This window comes from Schistosoma haematobium, chromosome 1 (genome assembly GCF_000699445.3).
Source record: "Schistosoma haematobium chromosome 1, whole genome shotgun sequence".
Lineage (NCBI taxonomy): Eukaryota > Metazoa > Platyhelminthes > Trematoda > Strigeidida > Schistosomatidae > Schistosoma > Schistosoma haematobium.
Genome location: NC_067196.1, coordinates 81,271,908 through 81,298,696, shown reverse-complemented (window position 1 = coordinate 81,298,696; position 26,789 = coordinate 81,271,908). Strand labels below are relative to the sequence as shown.

Here is a 26,789-nt window from a genome sequence, read left to right as displayed (position 1 = left end):
CCGCACCTTCAATTCAAATTGACTCACTCAAGAGAAGATTAGACACTCATAGAAGCATACTAGTAAAATAATAACACAGGCCGTATGCTTTCTGTCTTCACTACATAAATCTAAATCTGAATCTCATGTCCTTTCAGAACTGAAACTGATAACAGTCGGGTTGCCCGCGATATCAAGGAGAGCGGGCATATGACTTCTCTTTAGTTGTGTACGTCACGATGATGGGATGGAGTCATTCATAGCTAAAATTGCTGTTTACAACTGGACAGATGTTAAAACTTTACTTTCTTCTACATTTCTGAACCTTAAGGTCTTACTGAAGACCACCAATAGCTTCGTTCTAATTCTTGCAATATTGTTAATAATATATGTGACAGCCTATTCCTTCCAAAAAGTTTGGTCCAGAGAGCTTAAATGTCAAAAAACCACTCTTGAAACTGTGGACTGCCCCAGGCATGGGACCCCAAATATTGAGCTTCTACGTCGAATATATGAGTCGTGTAATTTCACAGCGTCCGGGTTGTGCAACATTTGGTTGCAAAAAATTAATGACTGTATTAACAACTCTCTAGTAGGTTGTTTAGTGTCTACAACTTTATTATTCAGATAGAGACATCTATTCACTTTACTCCTGTTTCGGAATACACACTCTCCGATGTAAAGATTTCGGATTTCGAAGTACGTAGCGAAGATTTGCCTGGCTGGGTGGTAGGTATTAGTTATTTTCATTCATTTTCTAGGCTTTGTATTTTTCTGTTTCCATACCAATGTTGTGTTTGCATGGGGACGTAGTCACAGGTCAAACAAAATCATCGCAGAAAGTGACATTATCACTAAGGAACTACCACATGAAGGTTTGGTAATTAGATTATCTATCAAATTTCAGACGCGCTGTATGTTAAAAGTTGATGATTTGGTCCTCTTAGAACTGAAAATGCACTCTGAATCTTCACCACAGTTCGATTTACTGATGGATTCAGTAATACCCTTATCTGTAAGTTTTATCTCCTTATAATTTGGATTTTTTATAGCCATCAAAATTCAAACAACTACTCATCGACATAATTTCAGAATTAATTGTGTCCTGGTCTCCAGATGGTTCCATACACTATGGCAAAGATCCTCTGGTGGCTTCAATACAAACGGATGACTATTCATCTGATCAGGTTGGTGGATATCTGAAAACGTTTATTTTACTTTATACTAAACTCGGAATAGTATAAATTGTTAGTAAATAGTAGAGGACATGTTACTTCCGGTGATTTTATAAATAAGTCTAACAAAACGCAACTGAATTTAAACTAGTATGTTGATCTGAGAGGCTCCTCACTTTGACCGTAAATGTCAAAAGAATGTGATTCTGACACTAACCACCTCAACTCAGGACTCGCGTCCACCTATACACCTCTCGCTTCAACTAAAAATACTTGAGGCGTAAAAAAAATACAAGAATTTAGTCGTTTACAATACTTCGGGTTTATCATGTTTTGGTGGTTAAGTATAAATTTCGAACCCCCTTTCTGACTAGTATATTTTATTTCTTTAAACACATAAACATTAGTACAAGGAGGCACCAAATAGGTATGTGCCACATAAATAATTCGATTTGTGTGAGGGTTGGGATACTGCCCGGGTGCCCAAACCGAAGTAGGTTTTCTTGGGGGGCCTTTGACCTGAAGGTCTGATCCACAATGCAGTGGAGCAACGTCAGGAGATGCAGTCTCACGGTAGCCGGTGACCAACAATAGGTTCATACACCATTTGTTACTTCATGATACTGAAGCCCATGTGCACCATTGGTTTGGAATCAGGGTTTTCCAACTCCCCTATGTGGACTCTCCGTATCCACCTTCTGATTAGTATAACCCTTAGTGTTAAAATCCACTCCATCTACCTACTAGAAGATAAGTGCATTACATGAAAACTTTCTGGTACACCATGGCGATATGCACTGCCACCAAAAACATTAAACAGTCCTCTACCATAGATCCTTTATTCGTATATTCGAAGTATTGCCGGTTTATAGAACAAACAAAATGAACGTAACTCAACGACTAAGTTTGTTGCTGTGTATTATATCTTAAGCCATGTGCCCCGAGTGTTAGAAAAGCACTACTGAAACGTGAATCACATGTCTAAAGTTCGGTATCCAAGTCTATGAACTCTGGCTCTTCACATGCGGTAGCACCAGGAATGTGTTTGAAGTTACATAACATTTATATTTCGTCCAGTGTTCTCTCAGTAAAGCCTTATTATCTAATCTAAATTTGTATCTTTTATGTGATGTGATCGTAAACTTTAAATACCGGTACTGAGAAGTTCAATGTCTTAACATTAGATATTATTGTTCTTGAAAGTTTTAGTAGTCTGAAAACCTGGTAATTGAATAAAGCTCGTTCTACACGGTTTTGTTAAGAGCAAACATTATTGTTGAATTGCTTCACAACTTTTCAAATTTCCACTTGTATTTCCCCTTTGAATCATCTACGTCTAGTCTTTTCACGGGTTCGAACTATAGCTTTGACATCCGGATAGTTTCAATAACTTACTCAACAACGTGGCTCGAAAGTGAGCACACGAAACCATAGTTGGTAAATGAATAATAGTATTAGTATTCATTCCTAGCCATCATTCGGTATTCATTTTGGTATTATCTGTGGACGTACTTAGTTAGTGAGCCGTATTCTAATTTTAACGGCTTAATTTGTTTAAACCGTCATTCGTTTTCAAAACCGATTGCTTGGTAAGTGTTAATATCCACATCTCACATCTTCGTAGTTTGTAGAACTGACTTTTTCTGCAAACAGTTTTAATTTTTATTTGAGGCTTATAATGATGTGCGTTAGCAATCAGGAATCTGATGAGATTATGTGCCCTGGAAGTGGATTACGCAGTAGATATTAACCGTATGCCTAACTGGTAAAGATACCGAATATTATTATTATTATTATTACTGCATTCCCCCTTTACTTATGTCTTATATTCTCATTGTTTTATTCATGAACGCTCATCATATCAGTTTATTTTTGTACACCTCTATGACCTTTAATTATTATATCAAAAACATTTTAATCAATTTAATCATCTTATTATAATCACTAAATCTATTGTTATTGTTATTATTCATATTACGTAATCTAGTATTATAACCTTTATATTAACTGTGTTCACATTTCCTCACGGAATTAGTACTTTTACAAAAACAAAATTAAATAGATCTCTTCACAATATTTTTATTCTTAAGAACTGTGTCACTAAGCATTTTTGAGGATAAAACAGTTTAATCGTCTTGTCCCTCATATTTTGATGGTTATATTTCATTGAACAAACACTGAATATTCAATCAATTGAGAGGCTTGCCAGGGATTCTGAATCCCCAAATACGATATTTAGAAAGCAATCAATGTTAAAATCTACATATTGGTCCAAAATCATTATTTATTTTAACACATAGATATTGGTACAAGGAGGCACCATATACATATGCACCACAGATCTCATTTGATATGTGTGAGGGCTGTGATACTGCCCGGGTGCCCAAACCGAAGCAGGTGGTTTTCTTAGGGGGCCACACCCGGAGCCTTCGACCTAAAGGTCTAATCCACAACGTCAGGAGATGCAGTTCTATGGAAGCAGGTGACCAACAATAGGTTTATACACCATTTGTTCCTTCGGGATACTGAAGCCTATGTGCACCATTGGTTTGGAATCAGGGTTTTCCAACTCCCCTAGGTGGACTCCGTGTCCACCAACCCGGTTAAAGCACCGGACGTTCGCTTTTTGTCCTCTCAACTTCGTAAACAACAGTAATGCCACGAGAAGTCAGTGAGTCGGACTTCCCTGATAGAGGGGCTATATGCGCGTGGACATGTGAGAGCAATTCGAGAGGGTGAGCTGGTTCTCCCCACTCTCGGCTGTGCCAGGGCATTTGGGGGCAAGGCTGTTATAGAGGTGGGATCCGAACCCACGTCCAAAATAAGTTTCGTTCATTGACTTTCGATTCGTTCTCAATCGTATTAATTCTTTCAATCTGAAGTTAGTTTATCTGGTTCTCAATGTATCTTTCACTGTAGTTATTAATTAAACGATTTTGCATCCAAGTGATAATTAATCAATTTGGTAAATCTTGTGATTAATAATCGTTGAATTTAATCAATTTATAACTAACCTTAATGTAAAGTAATTCTTGGTCTGTTACAAAACATATCTTGAGAATTCTCTCCTTTACCCGGATGTGGATTATTCATGTTGAAGTGTTGCAGTGTTCGTCATCCTGTCTGTCTGGTACGCATACATCCTATGTCATATTGGAAAGATCCCCCAACCGGTTGTCGTTGGAAAATACCTTACCGTTCCATTGAGAACCATAAGGCTTTATGAAAGCCAAATAACGATTGCTTGCTGGATAATGATTACAATAATACTGTGAATTATCATAAAACGTTTAGCAGTTTGCCGTATTGAGTATTTGACCTTGAAAACACCGATAATGATACGCAAATAGAGTTCATAATGCATTTTTTAAACAAAATTCTTATTAGTAGAATTGAAGTATATATATGAGTTGATTATTCTCTGTCAGTTTATCTAGTCATTAACCTGGTTAATAAAAGGACATACTACCTGTATTTTTCATTTATATCAAGAATGTTTTACTGCAAAGAGAACCAAAAGGTATAGATTCCTCAGATTCACTTCACAACTGGATCGACATCAATGTCAAAACGCAGTCATGTGAATCCGATCTCAAGGATTTAAACCAGTCTCAATCCGAAGGACATGCTGAGGCAAAAACTGTGATGCCGGGAGAAGAGAGTTCTCAGTCGTTAGCTCAGGAAGATAAGTCATTTACTCCAGTTGTACTCGCACATAACGCTCGTTTACGTCAGTCTTTAGTAGCTCGCCATGCTCCACGGCCATTCGTATGTAAAATGATCAGGTCGGCATCTTGCTATGGAGAAGAGGGAACATCCAGTTTGGTTCAAGAGCGAGACTTAGGAAGTTTTGAGTCAGAAGGTGTTGCTGGTGCGAACTGTCGGGATTTAGGATGCAGTAAAGTCGAGTCTGAGATTCAAATACGAATGGAAACTATCTCTGCTCCATCTAATAAATCAGAGGCGACCAGTACAGAAGTTGTGAAAAGAAAAGAAACTGAGACCTCAATTACTGAAAATGTTGGTCATAAAGACTCTTTACAGGAGTTCAGTCACACAGTACCAGTGCGTAAACCAAATACTAAAGTAGATGTGTCACCGTTGAGGGAACGCGTGGCAAACAATTTTGCATCCAAAAAGCTTTTGGTTAAAGTAGTTAAAGCAGAAAAACTGTCAGTTAAAAGTAAGTTGTTCCGATAATCTTTATATTGCGGGAAGCACAAGTGTACAACACTGGTTATTTTCGCTCACAAAATGTGGAGCGTTTTAGTTTTTGTATTATTAGTCTTTTTTAATAGTTTTACAAACAAAACGTTTTGAGAAATATGTAAATGGTCCCTATTTTCTGCGAATTTATTCGGATTGTATTTACACAATAACATAAATGTGTACATCGTAGATAAACCGCTTTCACACAATCCAAGTCGCCGAGTTTCTAGTGCGACTTCTAATCTTGTATCTTGGTGCCCTGGTTGTTATTTATACACAATCTGTGTTGGTACTGATTGTGAAATGAGATGCGTGAGACCGTTCATCTGATTAGTTACATTTATTTTGGTTGGTCTTCACAAATGTAAACAAAGCAAGAACAACAGTGTTAGCAGAAAACGATAGCTTCATTATATTCAGTCTCTTCTTTATCAGCAACATGCAAACTAATAAGTTCAGTTAGTTCGGGACATTAAGGTTAGGAGACGGAAAGTCTACATAGATTTCTGTAGTCAGATTTTCCAAAAGCTATATTGTTTCGAAAGCAAAGCTTAACATAGACATCAAGAACTCTGCATATTGAGTAAACATAGCAATGGAAGGACTTAGTTAATAAAATGTCGTATGTTAGTTGAAATGTTCACCTCACTTATCACTCAGCGCACTCCTTTTATTTCCCGATATGCATTAATTTATAAATGTTACTATCAAACAGCTTTAACACAAAAAAAATGCTAGAGATTTAGTGCGATTTTGATCTATGACAGAAAAACCGGTTATTAAAGTGTGAGTCGATATAATTGCATTGATTTCTGATATAGTGCAGAACATCTGTAGCTCACGATACGCATGTTCCAATATTTGTTTTAATTATCTTAATAACTGGATATCTAAAATAAATTGGTATTTATTGTAACTGCTATTATAATGGATATTTATTTTGATCTATCAATATCACTTATGAGATTTTAGCTTTGCTCTAGCTAGATTTTACCACATAGACGAAAGTGTTTTCATCTGACTAAACAACTAAAAAAGGGGATCATTATGTTCGTTCTTGTTTTCAAACCACAAATATGACACTTTTATATTCGCTCCAAGCCAGCAGTCATTTAAATGGCACATTATTTACAACGGTATAGCCATGCTTTTCCACATTGACTTTACTCATAAATCCATATCACATATTGTTTTATCAAAAGTAAATAAAGTACGTCTTTCTTTTTTAATGATGATATTTAGGCATTTCGGGTGCTTACTGCGTTGTAGAATTGGATGAACCTTATCAAAGACATTCGACTCATTGTTCCATATCTGGGCAGTTATTTTGGGATCAACACTTGTTGTTGTGAGTCAAAGAATTTTTTCAAGTGCTATAGACAAGGTGTTTCAGTTTCTCATGTTTATTATCTGGTTTTTTGTTTGACAGCCACAAACACTTGTCATCCGACCATGAGATTGTTTACACAGTTCCAGCTCGTTTCATTCTCATATTTAGAGCGGGTTCACTGTACATTAGTTTTGTCATACTTTATGCCTGCAAAACACGACTTTTAGAAAGAGGTTATTCGTAGATTATTGGTATTTAACCATAAATGCCTACGGAACATAGCTGTTGTTTATTGAGACTACTGAGTAAATAGTGCTGAGATTAGACTGTGGATACTAGATAAGGATGGTAGATTGATTGGTGAAGCATTGACTCTTGATTGACTAAGGTGGTTGGGACTGCCTACCTCTATGGGTGATGTTTTCTGGTGTAGGAGTAATTTGGAATAAAGCTAGAAGGGACCAAAGCAAAGCGTATCACCAACCCATCAAGCTAGTGACTGCTGAATTGAACCATACGAGTAAATGCAGACGACCTAGTTGAGGTCCTCACGATTATCGTAACAAGTTGCAGACTCTGGGTGACATGGCTCAGAATTTATCTCAATGGTATGAATGCATTCACCCTTTGTCTTCCCTTAGTTCTTCAGCATTAAAATTAGCTTACACTTTTTGTCATGCTAATTCAATCTCAAACCGTATTGTTGAGGTTTGATCCTTTCTACTACTACTGGTACTATTATTACTTCTACTATTGGAACTCGTCCTGACAATCCCACTGCACTACTAATGTAGTTTGGCAACTTGAACTAAGCCCTGTATGTGTCAGGTTCTACGTTGCGTATAGGTGATTGACTGACTACATTCTTTCTTTCGCATTGTTCTGTTTATTTGAACACAAACATTAATGCACTTACTTACTTACGCCTGTTACCCCTCGTGGAGGAGCCTAGGCCGCCTACCAGCATTCCCTATCGAACTTTGCCCTGAGCAGTCTTTTCCAGTTGCTATTCATCTTTTTGATGTATGTTTCCGATTCCCGACGCAATGTGTTCTTTGGTCTTCCTCTTTTCCGTTTCCCTTTAGGATTCAAAGTTAGTGTTTGCCTCGTGATTTCCTCAGTGTATGTCCCATACACCTCCATTGTCTTTTCCTAATTTCCTCTTCAGATGGAAGCTGGTTCCTTCTCTCCCACAGAAGCCAGTCCTGTTTGACTTTCTTCCATACCACGACGCCATGTCATACATTGATCACCTCCAACCGGTCTTAGCGTCGACAAGTAATGCATGACGTGGAATTCACTGGGACGAAATTCGTCAGACAGGTCCAAGCTATCGAAGTCGGTGTTTCAAGATTGAATTATCGTTTCTGTGCCCAAATACACTAACATGTCACTGTATGTCAACAGTCCTTCCGCTACAACAACATACGTTTCTGTAGATTCTACCATGCCACGCAGGTCGATTGGATTACAGTAAGGCTAAAAGCCGCAACTCAAGGTCTGAGGGCGAAGTCGTACTGCCGACTGTAGAGAGGTATAACAGCAGTAAGGTATATCCCTCGAACAACCTCCAAATGCCCTGGTACAGCCGAGAGTGGGGAGAACCAGCTCACCCTCTCGAATTGCTCTCACATGTCCACGCGCATATAGCCCCTCTATCAGGGAAGTCCGACTCACTGACTTCTCGTGGCATTATTGTTGTTTACGAAGTTGAGAGGACAAAAAGCGAACGTCCGGTGCTTTAACCGGGTTGGTGGACACGGAGTCCACCTAGGGGAGTTGGAAAACCCTGATTCCAAACCAATGGTGCACATAGGCTTCAGTATCCCGAAGGAACAAATGGTGTATAAACCTATTGTTGGTCACCTGCTTCCATAGAACTGCATCTCCTGACGTTGTGGATTAGACCTTTAGGTCGAAGGCTCCGGGTGTGGCCCCCTAAGAAAACCACCTGCTTCGGTTTGGGCACCCGGGCAGTATCACAGCCCTCACACATATCAAATGAGATCTGTGGTGCATATGTATATGGTGCCTCCTTGTACCAATATCTATGTGTTAAAATAAATAATGATTTTGGATCAATATGTAGATACTGTGGATACTGTCCGGTCCTCCAAATTGAAGCAGGTGGTTCTACTTGGAAGGGGATGTTCCGAGCCTTTGACCTAGTGATCTAATCCACATGGCACTGAAGCAACGTTACGAGATGCAGTCCCATGGTAGGCAGTGACGAACAGTAGGTAAATTTTTCAACACTATCTTGGAACAACTGTATACTCACGGTTTTATCAAATATATGACAATTCATCTATGTACGGCTCTTTTCTCACACTTTTTTAAATAGTTTTTTTTTCGTTTTAATCAACGAGCATTATTTTTATCAAATAGAACTTGACTGGATATTTTATTAACAATTTTAGCGACCTTAATAACAACTCCAAACGAATCGCACTTGAAATTTTCGAGCTAGGCAAACGAAAAAGTGAGTCCATTCAGTTGTAAATGTTATGAGGTATTTTATTGAGAGTGCACACTTATAATGTCCAAGTAATTACAAAAGATTTACGTTAATGTAGATTTCGAACTCAGATATTCAAGTTCTCATCCCCATTTTATGTTAAGACAATATATATTTAGAGATAGAATTCACCGCTTCTAATCTCACTTTTGTAAGCACCAGACACTAACTTTATTTCACTTAAAATAAGTCACTTTCCAAGTATACAGGAAAACTGGTACCAGTCAACTTTAGACTATTACACACCAGGCATATATCTTATTGAAAATCCTAATTTTTGTTGTAGTACAAATGTATGATGGATGAGTTTCAGTGAACAAAAGTGTTTTACATTTTAAGCTTCAATGTAGTCCATTTTCTTTAAAATTTTATTTTTTCCTATTTCATCTACTCGTAATCGCTGGTTGTAATAATCTTTTGTTCTATAGTCGTTTATGCCTTTTATTGGGCAACATATAGTTCTGTCTTGTCACTGGAATTTATGGCTAAACTAGTTTTATGATTTAGACTTTCGTATGAAGTTTCAAATATACGGAAGCATCTACGGTGTTGTCACTAAGTTCTCTCTTGTGTCTATTTTATGATATTTATACAGTATCATGCTTAATTAATGGGGTGAAACAGTTTGTTCAACTTCTCAATACTGTGCATCTATCTGTTTTTCTATGTAAAACAGATACAGCACTATTTTCACACTAAATTTATTTCAACAAGGAAATTTATCTAATACAACTAGAATAGTACTGCTATCTCCAGAAAATGCGATTTTACTTGTCTAACTAGTTCAACATTTTGAATAATTGGTGTATATCACTAGTTCGAGTGACTTCAGTCAGTCCGTCAAATGCAACGTAGAACCTTTCATATGTGTACATCAGTTATCTCACTTCACTGACACAACAACATGAAATTATCAGGCTAAAACTTAGAGTAGTAGAGGTGGCAACCGAATTAAAGGTAGTAGAAAAAACTGGACATTCAGGACACAATTCAAGAAGAAAATCTAAGATAAAAAATTGGTAAGATATTTAATAACTTGAAGTCTAAGGAATGGCAAATGCACCTGTGACTTAGTTTAAATGAATTCAGCCATTAAACAAGACTAACAGAAAATACACAGGGTTTTAACGTTGTTTAAGATACTTACTCATATATGTTTTTGTAGAATCGTATTCACGAGGTCGCGCAGAACTATTGTTAATACACTTGCTAACTAAACCTAATTCTGATGGAGATTTGGAAACGAATTCCGTCAATATAAGTGATACTATTCGACGTCAAATACCACTCATTGATCGATCAGGTAGCTTGCTCGAAGGTACAAGTGCGTCTAATATTGTTGCTTCACCTGCGGTTCAATCTATCTGCGGAGGAAACAGCCTTTCCGTAACCAACCAAAGTATATCTACTAATACAAATGCTTCTGGTCAGCCCTCTGAGAATTCGATCCCCAGCATCATAGCAGAGGTTAGTCAAATAAGTTTGGATGTAAATGTTATTGACTTAAACATTATGTGTACTACAAATTTTTCACAAATCACAGAATCACATCCGAACAGGGCTATTTTGTTAAGATAAATTCTTAGTTGAGGGTCACCTGTCTCTACTGTTTTTTTTTCGTTAATTGAATACATGTTTTTTTTAAATTCTCACCCAGTAGACGTATAAGCACTTAAGTGTTAATCAATGCATCACTGGTTTAAATAGCACTCCATTTACTTTATTCTGGAATGCTGGGACAAGATAGTTATAGTTAACAGTTTAATCCACTCATGTGTATACTGTTACTTGATTCCAATAACCACTAGAATGTTTATTTCTCGTGATCTAACCTCTTATCACATTGAGTATCCTTATCAAATGCGTTCCATTGTCTATGCTCAACATACATTGGCTTGTTGAACTGTTTAGCTTGAGTTACATATACGATTACAGTGTATTTACTTCAGTGATTAAAAAGATCAAGAAGAGATACTTGTTTCTTGGAGTTTATTATTTCAAGTTGATAACTGTATTCGATTGATGTATAAGTACATGTAGGTTCAAAGTATAAATTGGTTTCAAACTAGAACTAGGCAAAAATTTCTATCATTTGATAAATTTAACCAAGTATCCGACGTATTCATCAAAAGAAAATAAAAGCATAATCCTGAATATTTACCAACGGTAATGGTTACCGATATATTTTATGTTGATGATCACTATATGAATTAGTGTTTTTTGCTCATTCAGAAATTAAGTATATCTAAAGAAGGTTCTTATTTTTCTAAAATACTGTTGCACTCTCATGTTCATAACTGTAGTACTTTATTTCACTGCTTTGTTTCACTTCATCAGATGTATGCTTTGTTTGCTACCAGTTTACACGGAATACTGTATTTTCCATTTATTTAAATAATCGAAGATCCATTTCTTCCTGGATATATCTATTTTGTTTAAAAATATCATCTTTAGTCAACATTTAATTGTAGTCCCGTACGATGTTAAATTTATCGTTACTTCGTAGTTGTAATTTACTTGATAGTAATTTAAAGTCAATTTCAGGCTTTTGGGTTTTCAAAAACTGTTAAGATTTTTTATCAGAAAGGGGGTTTCGTGGAGATTGTATTAATTTAATGGTTGAATTCATGAGTCGATTAAAGCTAGACCTCCATGGAAAACCTGGAAGCACTGGACGGTCGTTTCGTCCTAGTATGGAACGCCTCAGAAGTGCGCATCCATGATCCCGCTCGCGGGATTCGAATTTATACTAAGACAAACGGCCATCCAGTGCTTCCACGTTTTCCGTGGTGGTCTCGCTTTAATCGACTCATGAATTTAACTATTATGTTACGATCTTTCTGATGAATGCATTTATCCGCTTTATAGTTCAATTTTATGGAAAAAGCTACCGAAGATTTTCGCTCACGTGCATCGCCTGGTTCTTCACAAATACGTTTCTCTTCTTCACGGACCACACAACCTCCAAGTATTCATAATCCCAACCAAGATCATCAACCAACAGATCATTGCTGTGCATTTTCACATTCCGCTTCTTCAGAATTTCCCAATGCCAAATCTACATTCTTGACACATAATAAAAATATAACCGAACACATAATGCAATCCGTGGTTGAGCATATTCAAACTGATTCTGGCGAGGAAACTGATAATTTGTCCACATCAAGAGACAGTGATGTTGTTAGACAATCATCAAAAGACATAACTAATGAGATCAAGATTGGTGGAATATTAAAAACAGGAAACCTTTCATCTCCAATTTCTTGTCGAAGAGCCAATTATGAATTACATACTATTCGTAGTGTAGATGAAGAACATCCTAGCATACCATCATCTCCTTTAATTTATGATACAACAAAGTTGTCAGAAACCAGTTCTGAAGGTCATGGTTCTTCTTGTGATTTAAACGAGCAATTTAAGGAGTCCGTTTCTTCTAATGAGCAACATGTATTTCAAGGAGCATCAGAATCAGGTAAAGTGTTTATTGATTATATTTTGAGTGAAATATTAGTAGAAATGATGTAATGTGCAAATTTAAATATCTCTTCATTTACAACTCGTTTTTTTCTAAAAACAATAACCATATCTTAGACGGTCATGTAAAATCACTAGTGAGTTTTCTACGTGCATATACTTTGTACGGATGGTGATAATAAAATGTTCTGCATGTACTCAGTTGATCTGCCAAAGTCGATGTATTGCATGCTAACGTGTTGGTATCTAGTGTGAGTAACCCGAGAAAACATTTTTACATTGATAAAATGAGCATATCTAGGTATACGGTTATTATTAAAAGTTCTTTTTAAGCCCAGAGGATTTTCAGTTTTTTCAATAAGAAATATTATTGTTACATAGTTTATTTACTTCATTTTAGTGCAATCCTATCAATTTCCTTTGAAGTTAACTATGCTTTGTTGTATTCATTGCTTATTTGCATTTTACACGTTTGTTTAGACCCATGTATGTAGATAAGGTACTTTTTGCCCGATTTGTTTATTGGTTTTCTTTTACATATTACAAACAGCTACAACTCTAAAAAGCAATCACTTTAATGTACTTATCTCAGTCAGTAATATTTTATTCCTAAAATTGTTTCAAATTTGTTTCATCTATAGACCATTTCAAACGGTTTCAAACAATATTAAACTTAGTATTAATGTATTGGTACAAGTTATCGTTTTTCATATCGATACAACAGTTAAAAAATTAATAAAATGATAAATGAAGCAATTAAGATTATTATTTTATCAATAATAAAGAAATATAAGTAAAAAGCAAAGAGCGAAACACCGGCAAGACCAGTGGTTTCAAGAAATTCAATGTTCAATCAAGACTCCACAAATATAATGTCTTACTAACATGCAGTCCCCTACTACTTTTTGTGAATCATACTTGAAGTCTCTAATCACTAATTAAACCTGTGCTTCAGACGCATACTGTGTCACGGTTTGGCTAACTTTCTATGTGCTTCTATGATAATCAGCCTACCACATCGATGTAAGCAGTGACAACTTCAGTACGTCACATGCCAGTCACCTCAGTCAACATTAGTTTATATGCTAACTAACCTAGTGCTCTACACACTGTTAGCATTATTCACCATTCCATGATTCTAACATGGCCCCCAAATGCCCTGGTACGGCCGAGGGTGGGGAGAGTCCGCTCTCCCTCTCGAAACGCTCTCACATGGCCACGCGTATATAGCATCTGCCAGGGAAGTCCTGCTCATTGCCTTCACGTGGCCGGGGTGTTGTTTACGAAAATGAGAGGACAAAAAGCGAATGTCCGGCGCTTTAACCGGATTCCAAACCAATCGTGCACATGGGCTCCAGTATCCTGGAAAAACAAATGGCGTATGAACTAATTGTTGGTCACCGGCTTCCATGGGACTGCATCTCCTTACGATGCTCCACTGCTTTGTGGATCAGACCTTCAGGTCGAAGGCTCGGGGTGTGGCCCTCTAAGAAAACCACTTGCTTCGGTTTGGGCACCCGGGCAGTATCACAGCCCTCACACAAATCAAACGAGATTTGTGTGGCGCATATGTATATGGTGCCTCCTTGTACCAATATCTATGTGTTAAAATAAATAAATAATAAATAAGATTCTAACATCAACGCGCAATGCTTTCAAGCCAACTATGATCGAATATTTGAGTTCTGCACATGTCTTGTCCGTCCAATCGATATATTCGCTAACCTTAGAGTAATATAAGAACCAGACTGTTGCTCAGTAAGTAGTTTTCTGATAGGTTATTAAATAAGTGCCTGGAAAAGATGGTATATGGTGGTAAAAGCTAAACTTATTACTTTTTTAATCAACAACTAGTCAGTCACCAACTCTCTAGGATTTGGTGATTTCAAGGTTTAGTTGAGCGTCGCATGATGATGGTTCTTAGGATCTTAAATACTTTGCTAATCAAACTAATTATTGCGTGGTTACAGTAAAAAAATTACCATCCTTTCTTGTATATTTGAAAGTTTTTCAATCATGATCAATCAACACTCAATTTCTATGGTCATCCGTTCTAACTAGTCAACTGGAATAGACCTACCTTGCTCCAGGTTGGTTGCTGCTCTCTCAAATTCACTGAAAGTTGGAGCCCATTATCAATGGCCCACATAGACTATTAATAAATAGTAGGCAACTAGGATACTAACGAAGGATAGTTAAACTGGTTTTTTAGAGTATTTTATTCATCGTCCTGGTTTACCGTAGATTACTGATTTGTCTTTCTCGTGAATAGTCTCATCATTTGTTAAAGTTTAGAGCTCCTACTCTACCTGAAAAGTTCGAACAACTGTTTAATTTTGTGTCTTTCTCCAACACATTCTGTGTTTGTAGTTTTCTTGTTATCTACGGCTCGTAATCATTGGGTAGAGTTATTATCGGTTTGGAGTCAAATTAATTTCAACTTCCCATTAAATTAAGGTTCCAATTCATTTTTCCTATAGCAAATTATTAGGTGTCCCAATGCACAACCTAGCAATTACTTTTGCTGACCTACTTTTGTCTTAAGGTGAACTCAATACAACCAGTGTAGTGAACGAAGACCAAATATAATTTTATGCAAAATCATACAGTGTCTTTGTAAAATATGAAAATCATACATTGAAAAAACATCATTTACACATTTGACTTCAGTTGTCCTTTTCATACTCTATCATTCTTCCAATTCTATTATTCAGATTGCTCTCTGTTTTCCTTTCTCTTCTCTTTATTTCAATTTTCTGCATTATAATTTCAATTCCCACTACATACTACTTATATCTGTTCACATAAGTAGCGCACATCACACTAGTAAGGAGTAGTAGTAGACTTATGTATATTTTATTTGATACCCAATGTAAAATTATGTTTTGAAAAGATATCTCTTTTAATATGTATTTCAAGGATTCGTCCATGGACTTACTGACTAACTAACTGAATGATTAGTATTCTCATACAGTATCCCTGTTAATTAAACACCATACAAAAAATTTCTAGCTGTAATTTTGAACACCTGCTGTTTTTCTCTCGGTTTCAGTTAAAAAATATCTACCAGAATATTTTTTTTTGGTCATAATTTATCCAACTGAGAAATTATTGCCTGTATAATTTTTTCTTCTTTAATTTCACCTTATTCACATTTTTAAATATATATATATATATATATATATATATATATATATATATATATATATATATATATATACGATCATAACTAACACATGTGAATATTGTCACATTGTCTCCTTCTTTCATATGTTCAATTTACTCCTGCTCGTTTGTATCTGTGATATTCATGCGTACTCGTGTTTTCTTTTCTGTGTCTTACTTGTTTCAAATTAGTCTACTTGTTTCCTGACAAAAAAAAGGTATTTATTATATTTTTACCTTCTTTTTATCCTTTTCGTATTTATCCAAACACTCATTCAAATGATTATTATTTATTTTTTTTGCCAACTATTTTTTCTTATAATTGAAGTTGCTTTTCTCTTGTTTTCTTTCCTTCCTATTCTTCTTTCCCTTGTGTTCCTAAGAATTTCTATTCATTTTAAAGATGAAGCATAAAGTCTAACAAGATTCGAATTGTTGTTTAGATTGACGAATAATATTGATTTTTTTCAATTTGACCTCCTTCATCTCTATCCTATTCTATAACACATTATATTTGTTAATCATAAATAGAAATAAACCTGCGCATGTGTGTACGTGTGTGCATCTTTTGATACACTATTCGTCGATATAACGTTAGCTTACAGGCTATTGGCATTATCTTATAAGATTGCATTGGGTGTCCGTTTTATAGTTCTATTCTTTTAGCATGTGTTGTATGCGTATGTACAATGTGCATTCATAATTTTCTACTTAATATTGATTTTTATTAGTTTCCACTATAAGGCAATGCACACGTTTGTTAAAAAAATATTGACGACGTTATAATTTACCCAAGTGAACGATTCGTTATCTTTGGGAAGGAGAAAATAAATACCCTGAACAATATGATAGTTTTTCTTATAAAATATATTATTCATAACAAATGTAAAAGTTTATCTTCGTTTAAATGTACATTTATGGAGGGATCATACTTGTTTACGGTACAGTTTAGCTATTGAAGTGTATTCTTTTGATGAGTTAGTCAATAGAGTCTAACAAAATTCGAACCTGGGTTACAATACTCAATAGCTAGGTGGCTTTAACTATTAAGACATCACGAGTTTTGGTACCGACTTACATTCAGTTCGGATATGTAAAATGATCGTATAACAAGTCATTAGCTGAAATAGTTTAATTAGTGGGATCTTTGACCAGGACTAAACAACGTCAATTTTAATCTCAGTTGAACTTATATGAGATTCAGAAAAGCTTCTTTTGATCTTCTCTGACTGCTAGAAAATACGTTTAAAAACATTCGGACATCTATGATACATCATAATTAAATGTAACTAATTTTTAAAAAACTGTCATAAATAATAAAAGAATGTCAACTTTCCATAGCCGGTTCAAGTCATTGTAGAAATAAAATGATAGGACATCAATGATAAGATTTGTTAGATTCATAAAAAAGCACATGCGCAATTATTGTGTTTAAATATATTTACAGTGGCCTCGGGAATAGGCTGAAGTATTAGTCGACTAAAACATTTGCAATTAATAAGAGAGTTTATGATAAAAACACTAAAAAGACAGCTTTGAGATAATTGATGATGAAAACAACAAATTCACATTTGTATAGAATAAGTTTAGAAACATCATGTTTTACTTGTTTTTTAGAGGTATGAATATCTCCAAGAACATAATTTGATATTTATATATGTTAATATCGATTACTAAGTGTCTCAGTAAAACATTACATTAAGCTTATTAAGTTTTTTTTCTGAGAAGTTATAGGAAGATTTGGATTCTACTCCTAAATTTTCAAGTTAACTCCAAATTGCAAAACTATTAAATTAGTAGCGATTTAGTGATTTCTTATTATATACTACCTCTAGTTCACCTAATGTCAACATTTTGAAAAGTTTTTTGGTAAATGTAATTCGAAGGAACAAGATGCTCATAAGAAATATCATATGCATATTTATGCGACGTCCTATGTGTATATGACTAACTTACTACTGGGTTCATTCTTCCACTTCCTCCAAATCGCAAGCATCTTTCGATGTAGTCATGTATGACAACTTGAAATAATTTCCTTGGTTGGGCCACTGTTCAAAGTCGTAACTATGCCGTCATTTAACTCACTTTATTTTTAAATATAATCCTAAATGTTTCAGACAACTAATCTGTTTTGCTTATCATACCTATATATTTACCAAAACAAACGTCAACCTCGACAAAATCTTGTTTCCACCAATGTTTCTTATGAGTCTCTATTCTCAAAGCAATCTTTAAATGAGGAATTCCAATTCCTAATTCCACCTTTTAGTTCCCTGCTATATTTGCTTCAGTACAATTATCAATCCAGACTCATATAACAAAGTTCTTTAAAGTTGATATGGTTTTACCACTATCTATTTAATGGTCTATCTTATCTGTTCACCAAAGTGATTCTTTTCAAATTTAACCACGATATTTTTATTTTTTATATTACTGAAACCACGGATTTATGGTTTACTTGTTGGTATCAATATTGTGTTTTTCGTGTATGGAACGTTTTGAAAGTCATTAGTTCACCGCCTTGTTGTAATCAGCATTTAAGTACAATCAAAACACTTAAGACTCAAGCTATTAGTTTATTTTTATTGTTAACGTTTATCCTATAATTTACTGTTATATCGTCATTTTCAACAGAATGTTTGTCAACTTCAATCTCTTGTAGACCGCTACTTTGGTTGATGCCAATTCATCGTATGGAAGTAAAATAGGTGGGTTGTAGTTTGTAGCATATTTACGTTTCATTGTGTTTGAAACTGTTGTCTCTCAAAATGTTTAGTTTTAAGTTCCGCATTTTATTTCAAATTATGATTGGAATAGCTTTTGCTTTAATAATCTGTTGTAACAAAATTTTATGAATATTTTCCTGTGTTGACTATGTACTAAAATAATAAATTAGTTAACATGAGATTGAATTACTTACTGAGTATAGTTTAAATTTACTCTGTAAAATAACTAGTCTGTATACGACACTGACTAGAATCTTCATAATAACACCAGTTCTCTTATGATTACAGATGATACTCCTCTAATGAAGGCATCTTTAAGTGTTAAAAGTCTAAGATATTTTAAAAAGCTACCACCAACCATATAATGGGAGGACCTATATTTGTTTAAGGGTCGAATTTTTTTTGGCTTGGTTTGATATCGATTTGAATGAACTCCTTGGTCAAGCAGTCAGTCGTACTCCAAGTAGATCCTGGCACATATGTACATTGGTTCAAGTTGCCATACATCATTAACACAGTGCAATAAAAATGTTGGCAAATTCCAGGGTAGTGGAAATAGTAACAGATATAGTAATAGATTAGATAATGAGGACACGATTCGAAAAGAAAATATAGGTTCTTGGAATGGAAAATAAATTTGAAATAACTAAGAAACTTAGGATCTGAGGAAAGACAAATAGTGAGGGCGCACCCTTGCCACTGCTAATGATTCGAAGCTATGTCACTCAAAGTCTCCAACCATTGGTTAAGATAGCCACTGTAGCCCCAACCATGTAATCTGCACCTATCTGTATAGCTCAATCTGACATACTCGTCGCCATTAATTTCTATGTGATCTTCCTCACTAATTTTATTTCCATATAAACCGAACTTATCTACTGAACTGAACTATTGTGTATTTGTTTGTTACGAACCGCATTTGTGAAATTGGTACACGTGAAAGATGTTGAACACACAAAAACTAATGTTTGTCAATTTTCCTTTACTGTAGCTTTATTAATAAGAATTGGAAAACTTAAAAAACTAATTAATTTTTGCTTTGTTCTTGTCAGATTCCAAACAGGGTGATATTTTATGTAAACGCTCAGCTCTACTTGGTTCTACTGGTACTAATTTATCGAATAATTTAGAATCAGCAAGTATGTTACTTCGGGTTGATTCACCAGTAAGCTTAGATAGCCCATCTGTGTCATCAAGACCCCACTCTTTAGCCAGTCGTTTAAAACCAACACGTATATTGAATTCAAGTGTTTTACGTTCAGGAAGACGTTCAACAACAGATGAGCCAACTGGTAGTTGTGGTAATGTCAACTCTTTGGCATTACTCGGTCCTTCACGTCAACTTGCTGGTGTAGTGGCAGGTTTAAGCTCTTTAGCTTCAGATTCTACGACATCGCCTTCTGCAGCTGCACTTGCTTCCGCTATGGCTGTTGTCGGTGCAACTGGTAATTGGCAACCTCAATTACCTATCGATTCGGATACTGCGCAATTACTTAGTGGTTCAACAGTGTTTTCGGATTTATTATCTAGAAGAGATAGTAAATTAGAAGCATCTGATGATTCATCAGTTCCTCCACATTCTAATGTATCATCTTTCGGTCCACCTGTACATTTTGTACCACCTCCTACTTACGTTGCCGCTGGTAAGTGGTTATGAAGATTTTCTTTCTAAATAATCAATACAAAGAATTATAAAATGTGAAAGTTCTTTTTATTTTAACAAAATAAATCTTAGTAAGTTTGTTAAAGTATACATTTGTTATATTCACTAGAATTTGCAACATATGGCAATTTTTCTATTCTTTTAGTTCTCTTTCATGCATTTAGTTAACTTTACGTCTAAAAATAGTTATTTTAATTATCGTTAAGCATTCGGGAAACAAGGAATATTTCAATGTTCCACATTTCTTTAAAATTGATTGGGATTCTTGTTGTCATGATTTAGGAATGATAGATTTCGGTATACTAAAAACTCAATAAATGATGTAGTATAATCCAACGTTGTTTACTTCATTCTATTTCATTTCCTTTCAATTGAATTGTAAGTAATAACAAACAGAAGTTGTTGCTTCTACTTGATTTTTAGAGATATGTAGAGTAGTGGATGGTTCATCCACTTTTTCTATTATTAATTTTTCCTTGTACTAGGGATTGTTCAATTTCTGTTAATAAATATTAAAGTCTTGCTGTTAATGATAACTGTGAAAATTGTTTTTTCCTAATTCGAATATTCACTTGACCTTCACCCTTTTTCTGATTGGTTGTTACTACTTTTGGTGTACTAATTTTCTGTGCGTTTTAAGGTTTTGTTTTTGTTACTATATATAACTATATATTAGTCTGCTTGAATATAGAGTTTTCCTACCCCTTCGTAATAGCGGATAATTACTGAAGTACTGTATGCCGGTTGCTGTCTTCTCGAGTTCCGCCATATAACCATTCTATGTTAAGTTAAGTTTGGTCGTTCTAAACTTAAATACCGTAGGCCAGTACCTGGGTTCAACCTTAAGATGTAACACTTTCTCTAACAAGTACATGTAAATTGATGGTATATAAAACCTATCTTTCTTTCTATTGAACTGTTTTCTGTATACAGAAATTCTTGTTTTCCGCAAATATATATTTTAAAGTTCAAAATTTTATTTTCAGAAATTAAACGGATAATAACTTGTATGTATCTGTGTAACTATAAAGAAAGGAAAATGCTACTAATTAATTTTAAAAACTATTACTACGTTTACTCTTGTATTTTATAACAAAAATATAGAACTACGGTGGTTTAATCTAAAAGTTTCCTGTAACTCAGTTTCATATTTATGCTGTTGCAGATATATTACTTAACTATGGAACGATATATGTTTGGTGTTTTTTATGATATCAGATTATATTTCGAACTCATCGTAAAAGATTTTTTAAGACAAATATTCATTTTTCATAGGTTGTATTCGTCACAGATTAATCTCAATTGGAACACAACTAGAGAGTACTGAACCATAGTATGGAGCTACTCAACAATGTGTTCCCACGACCCTACCGGCGTTTGAACCTATAACTTTTAGGTCTCGCAGCAAACGCTTAATCATTAGAACGACTAAGTGGACATTCAACGGTACAGCTTTAATCGACTTGTAAAATAGTGCGACAATCATGCACTGCCACTAATGACAACTGCTTCATTTCAGTTTTCAATGATACTTCCAACTGAAATCAATCTGTGATTAATACAACTCGCATATTGAACTAATTTCTACAAAATCCTTTCAACTAAATTCTTATTTTCTCTGTATGTTTATAGACAGTCCTGGTACATTCACAGCTTTGAGTCAGCCACGTCGTTCAGATGCTTCTAATCTAAGTCTTTTTAGGATATTTCGTCATAAAAAGAAACGGTTTCGTTCTGTCGGTAAGTCATTCCAACATTTTTTTCTAGATTCTTTATAATTTTGTAAAAAAGAGTAATCGCTTTGTTGTTGTAACTCACTTGGTATTTTGTCAAGTAAAACCAATGTATAGACATAGATTTTCAGTTTAATGTTCTTCGATTATAATCATGAAGAACAAATTATAGCTTAATTATGTACCATGCTATTCACATGTAATCACTTCCTGAAGGGCGTGCAGTCGGTATGTTCCTCCATGTACTTATTTTTTGAGATGATGGAGAAGATTTGTAGCTCAGGTGGATGATTTTGGTGGAGTTTTGTTCTCTGAGCTGGATGGTTTGGTCGTGGAGCTTTCATCCTTCTTCTGAACGACATCATCAGTACAAACTTGAGATAGAAGTGTTCGAATTTCGATGATGTCGTTCAGAAGAACAATGAAAGCTCCACGACCAAACCATCCAGCTCAGAGAACAAAACTCCACCAAAAAAACTTATTTTTTCTTAAATATGAGTCTATCTGTAATTTTAGTTGTCATCTTATCGCGTCTGATAGCCTTGGTGATACTTAAGATTACTACATATTTGGTAATCAACATAATTTATTACTGCATTCCTTTAAAACTATTTGCAAAATATTCATATTCACTAAACAAGTGCATCAAAGATCTATGGAACAGTATAATGTAAAGGTCTGTCGACATTGTTTTATGACTCGTAAGTTATTTGTTTTCAATTTCCAACTACTGCTACTAAAATCTACTGTTTTCGATTTAAGATATCACAAGAAACATGTGAATTTTTAGTCCTTAAACATATATCGGTATTGGATATTTTCTATTTTTTATGATATAGTTGTAGAGCTCTCATTGTCTCTCATTGTCCTCCATTATAATTATGTCCTTTGGTCGGGTGAGATTTTAATTTGCGGATTAATTCAAAATGGCTTCACCATTGTGATCATATTCTTTTAAGTGATTTTTGTTTACTTAAGATAAGAAATATTGATGATTTCCCTTGTAATTGTCAATTTCCTAAAGTTGTTAACATCACCTAACTAAATCGTTTGAAACATTTGCCTTTAATGTAAGATCTTTTCAGTCTGATAAGTGTCGTTTATCAAACAATTGACCAAGATTAGTAGTTGAGTTTTCGTTGTGGATTGTGATTATTACATGTTTATCTACTCATTCTCTCAGGATCCTCAGAATTCACGTATTAGTTTAAATCTAGATTTTCAATCATTTAGTGTGAAAATTCTCACCGACTAATTTTATTGCAGTCTTAATGAATAAACGTTATGTCCTTGTGGTGGTGGGGGGGCAACTCGTTACTTTTAGGTTTATATACATTATTAGTTACATATAAATTACTTGCTTTCTCAAATATAAACTCAGAACCGCTAAACGTATGGATACTAGTAAACTTATCAGGCTACGAACAAGTTAAGGAGCCAAGGTAACTTAAATGTAGACTGACAACAAGTCTACACAATGATCGTGAGCAGTTGTGTGTAGCTAAGGCAAAAGTGATGGGAAAAGCGGTGGCGGTGGGTAACAACAAAATTACTAAAGAAATATGTACTAAAAATTCGGAAGTTAGTGAAACGACTTCTCAGAAAGACTAGACATTGATCCACTCTCAATACAGAATAATGCGACGATGGATAGAACAGTTTAACTACTCTCCAGCTACACTTCGATTGCCTACTTTCACCAAGCAAGCTGAATGAGATGTCGACCAAAGCCTCCTGACTCTTGAAGAAGTAGGAAAAAGCATGGTTAGTTCGAAACAAGGGTGTGTAGCAAGCCCTGATGGGTTGACCCCCTAGAGTTCGTTAAGGGTGGCAGTCCAGTTCTGGCTGTTAGATTGAGATATTAGTTGGAGACTGGGAATCGGAAGTAATCCTGTCTGACTGGTCTCAATCACTGATTGTCCCAGTCTATAAGCAGGGATAAAGTCTTCGTGTGATAAACCACAGAGAAATCAGACCAACTAACATAGCGTTTAAAATATCAGCCTCCGTAGTCATCCAACCCCCAACTAGGGCATATGAAGAGCAAAGTCAAGAAAACTAGTGGTTTGAGATTTGGGTGTGGATGTGTAGATCGAATACTCACCTCTTTCCAGGTTGTGGAACACACACCTGTCAACTCTCAACCACAATTGTATTTCCCGACTTTGAGGCAGCGTTCGACTCTGTTGATTGACAAGTTTCATGGTAGTAGTTATTACTGAAAGGCGTACTGAAGAATCACACTAACCTTGTACAAGCTATCTACTGGAATACTACTGGTGGAGTGAAAGCTCATAGAGAATCGTCATCGGAAGTGATGACCTCAATTGGTGTTCGTCAGGCTATCCACCTTCCTCATTTTAATCTAACTTTGTGATATTGACTTTTTCTGGAGATAACGTTCTCATCATCTGATTTTTTGGAGGTTAATCTTCTACTAAGAGATTCACTTGTTGACTTAGAATATACAGATGATTTAGTTCTGTTTGATGAGAACGTTTACAAAATTCAGAGTCTTCTGACCACGTTAAGCAAAAATGGATTGATATTTGGTATGTGTTTCTCCTTCCAAGTACAAAATGTTTTTTCAGTGGCTGGTCGGCATCAACAGTTGAACTAATAATAGGTAATGAATTGGTTGAGTTTGTCGATCGCTTCACTTAGCTCGAAAGCTTAATCATCTCAGTTTGATTGGCGTCGGAAGAAATCTCGACATGCATTCTAAAAGCTCGACTGACTTTTGCTAACTTTTGGCTTGGATGAGATATAGAAACCAAGACATGTAATTAATTTTTGGAAATAGTGATTTTTGAACTGGTCCATGTAGGTTGGTGGAGACCACCTGGTTGGAGTTAGCGTGATTATCGTGATGAATGTTTATAGACTTTGGATGATACGGCTCGAAATTGTCTTTTATACTGGAATTCCACACAACTCAGATCAAGAACAGGTCACTAGCCTGACTAGAACGTAAGTATATTTCCACACCAAAAATCGGCAACAGTCATAGTAATAATAAGGGTAGGAGAATATATAACTAATTTAATACCTGTTAGACTATCTACCAGTCTGACTAAACAAACAGCCAATCATTATCAACTATAGAGTAGTTTTCTCCCTTCTGCTTTATGGATTTGAAAGGTGACCATTAAAAACATAGCATATTCGTAGATTACTATTTCCTGATCATAGGTCTCTTCGAAACATTGCTCGTGTATTTTTGGACCGTCGAATCAGCAGTTCCGAAATTGGACCCATAGTTTTAGTTAAACATGTCAAATCCATTGACGAGATAGTGAATGTTTATCGATTTCGATGGTTGGGATGCATAACGTATGCCCACTCACTGTACTTGCCTTCTTGGTTTTCGGTGATGATTGATTTGATTGTACATACCAATGCCAATCATTTTTTTGTTCAAAAACAAGTTACATTTATGAAACATTTCTTGTCACGTTAATGTTCTACCTAAAATGAATTTCAACACCATCTTCATTGAAAATTTTCTTAATTTCTGTAATTAACTTTAATTCTAGGTGCTGAAAAGTTAGTTTACTGGGAGACAAATAATTTGGATGATTTAGATGCAATTTCCACTGAAGGTTATCATCGTATACTCCAGGATGACGATTGTGAAATATGCGATATTGATCAATCTAGAAATAAATAATCAATAATTGGGATTATCTGATATGTTAGTTTCATATACTAAATAACAAGAATGAGGAAATATATACTACTGTCATGGCATTTTTCCATGAACTTTTCTCTCCTCGAAACCAAATATTCATATCCTGTTTGAGAATGCTGACCTTTACTTGTAAACGATTTTAACATTAATATAATATTCTTGATCTACTTATTTCTTTCCAGTCCTATACTACGTACTAAGTAAACGGACTTGCAAAAAGTTTATGATTATTTCCATATATATATATATATATATATATATATATATATATATGTGTTATAATGTCTTGTAATTTCCAGAACACTTTCTTTTATTGTGTTACTTACTGTTTAAACCATAATACAATCTTTTCAAATTATATACATATTTAAATGCAAATAATATTTGAATATTCTGTGAGGATTTTTAAACTGCTGAAATATACATATTTCTCCTGAATTTTTACTTCAAAGTAATATTAGACTTGTGATACTTGTAAAAAAGTAGACATTACTGTGCTAGATGTGATTTTAGAAATCTATGAATATGAAGATTCTTCTATAGTGGAGCTTCAGTCGTAATTGTTCTTAACTAGGTGTACATTGAAGGGTACAGGTAAAACTTTCTGATGACAGTTTTTTATGAAAACCTTATCGTTTCTAAGGAAGTTGATAAGCATATAGTTGTTCTTAAATAAGGATTCTTTGAAGCAGCCTAGTGAGTCATGTATGACATTGTTTACTTTGTTCTTGTTGTGTTTCTTCACTTGTATCGTGTAACCCAATTATCTGGTACCATCAGTTTTGTGAAGTAAGAAATAGTAGTTGGCAACTTGAATGAAAAACAGTTGTTCGAGTTTATTAGTATCAGCAATGATAAGGCGGTAAGGATTATTGCATCTCCATCAATTATCTAAATGTAAGTTAAGAAATCTTCATAACTCTTTCCAAAATGTTCCAAACATTGAAATGTATAGGTATATGCGTTTAATAACGCGAAGTTTTGGAAACTTGTGTAGCAAAACCAACATATTTGCACCAATTAACTGACATTGAATTATCAGTTTGGGGTTGTAGGGATTGTTGGGTTTTCGATTTGGACCACAAATTAATGAACGTTAGATCACTATTTAAGTTAGACATTAACG

The 26,789-nt window shown here is 34.9% G+C and overlaps 1 protein-coding gene across 2 annotated transcripts; it reads left to right on the top strand.

Annotated features, from left to right (window-relative positions):
• Positions 1–25,642, top strand: MS3_00002252 (uncharacterized protein; the record flags this gene model as incomplete). Of its 2 annotated transcripts, XM_035731230.2 has the most annotated exons (15): positions 1–571; positions 607–708; positions 741–854; positions 887–994; positions 1,032–1,166; positions 4,647–5,337; positions 6,606–6,711; positions 9,114–9,175; positions 10,377–10,678; positions 12,080–12,683; positions 12,803–12,822; positions 18,513–18,558; positions 19,629–20,219; positions 21,872–21,979; positions 25,509–25,642. In XM_035731230.2, the coding sequence occupies exons 1-15, from the start codon at positions 227–229 to the stop codon at positions 25,640–25,642; spliced, it is 3,468 nt and encodes a 1,155-aa protein (XP_035588323.1). In that variant the 5' UTR covers positions 1–226. The 2 variants fall into 2 exon arrangements, with proteins under 2 accessions (XP_035588323.1, XP_051075287.1); XM_051209824.1 differs by lacking the exons at positions 18,513–18,558; positions 19,629–20,219; positions 21,872–21,979; positions 25,509–25,642 and having other exon boundaries at positions 12,080–15,814.
• Positions 25,643–26,789: the final 1,147 nt, after the last annotated feature.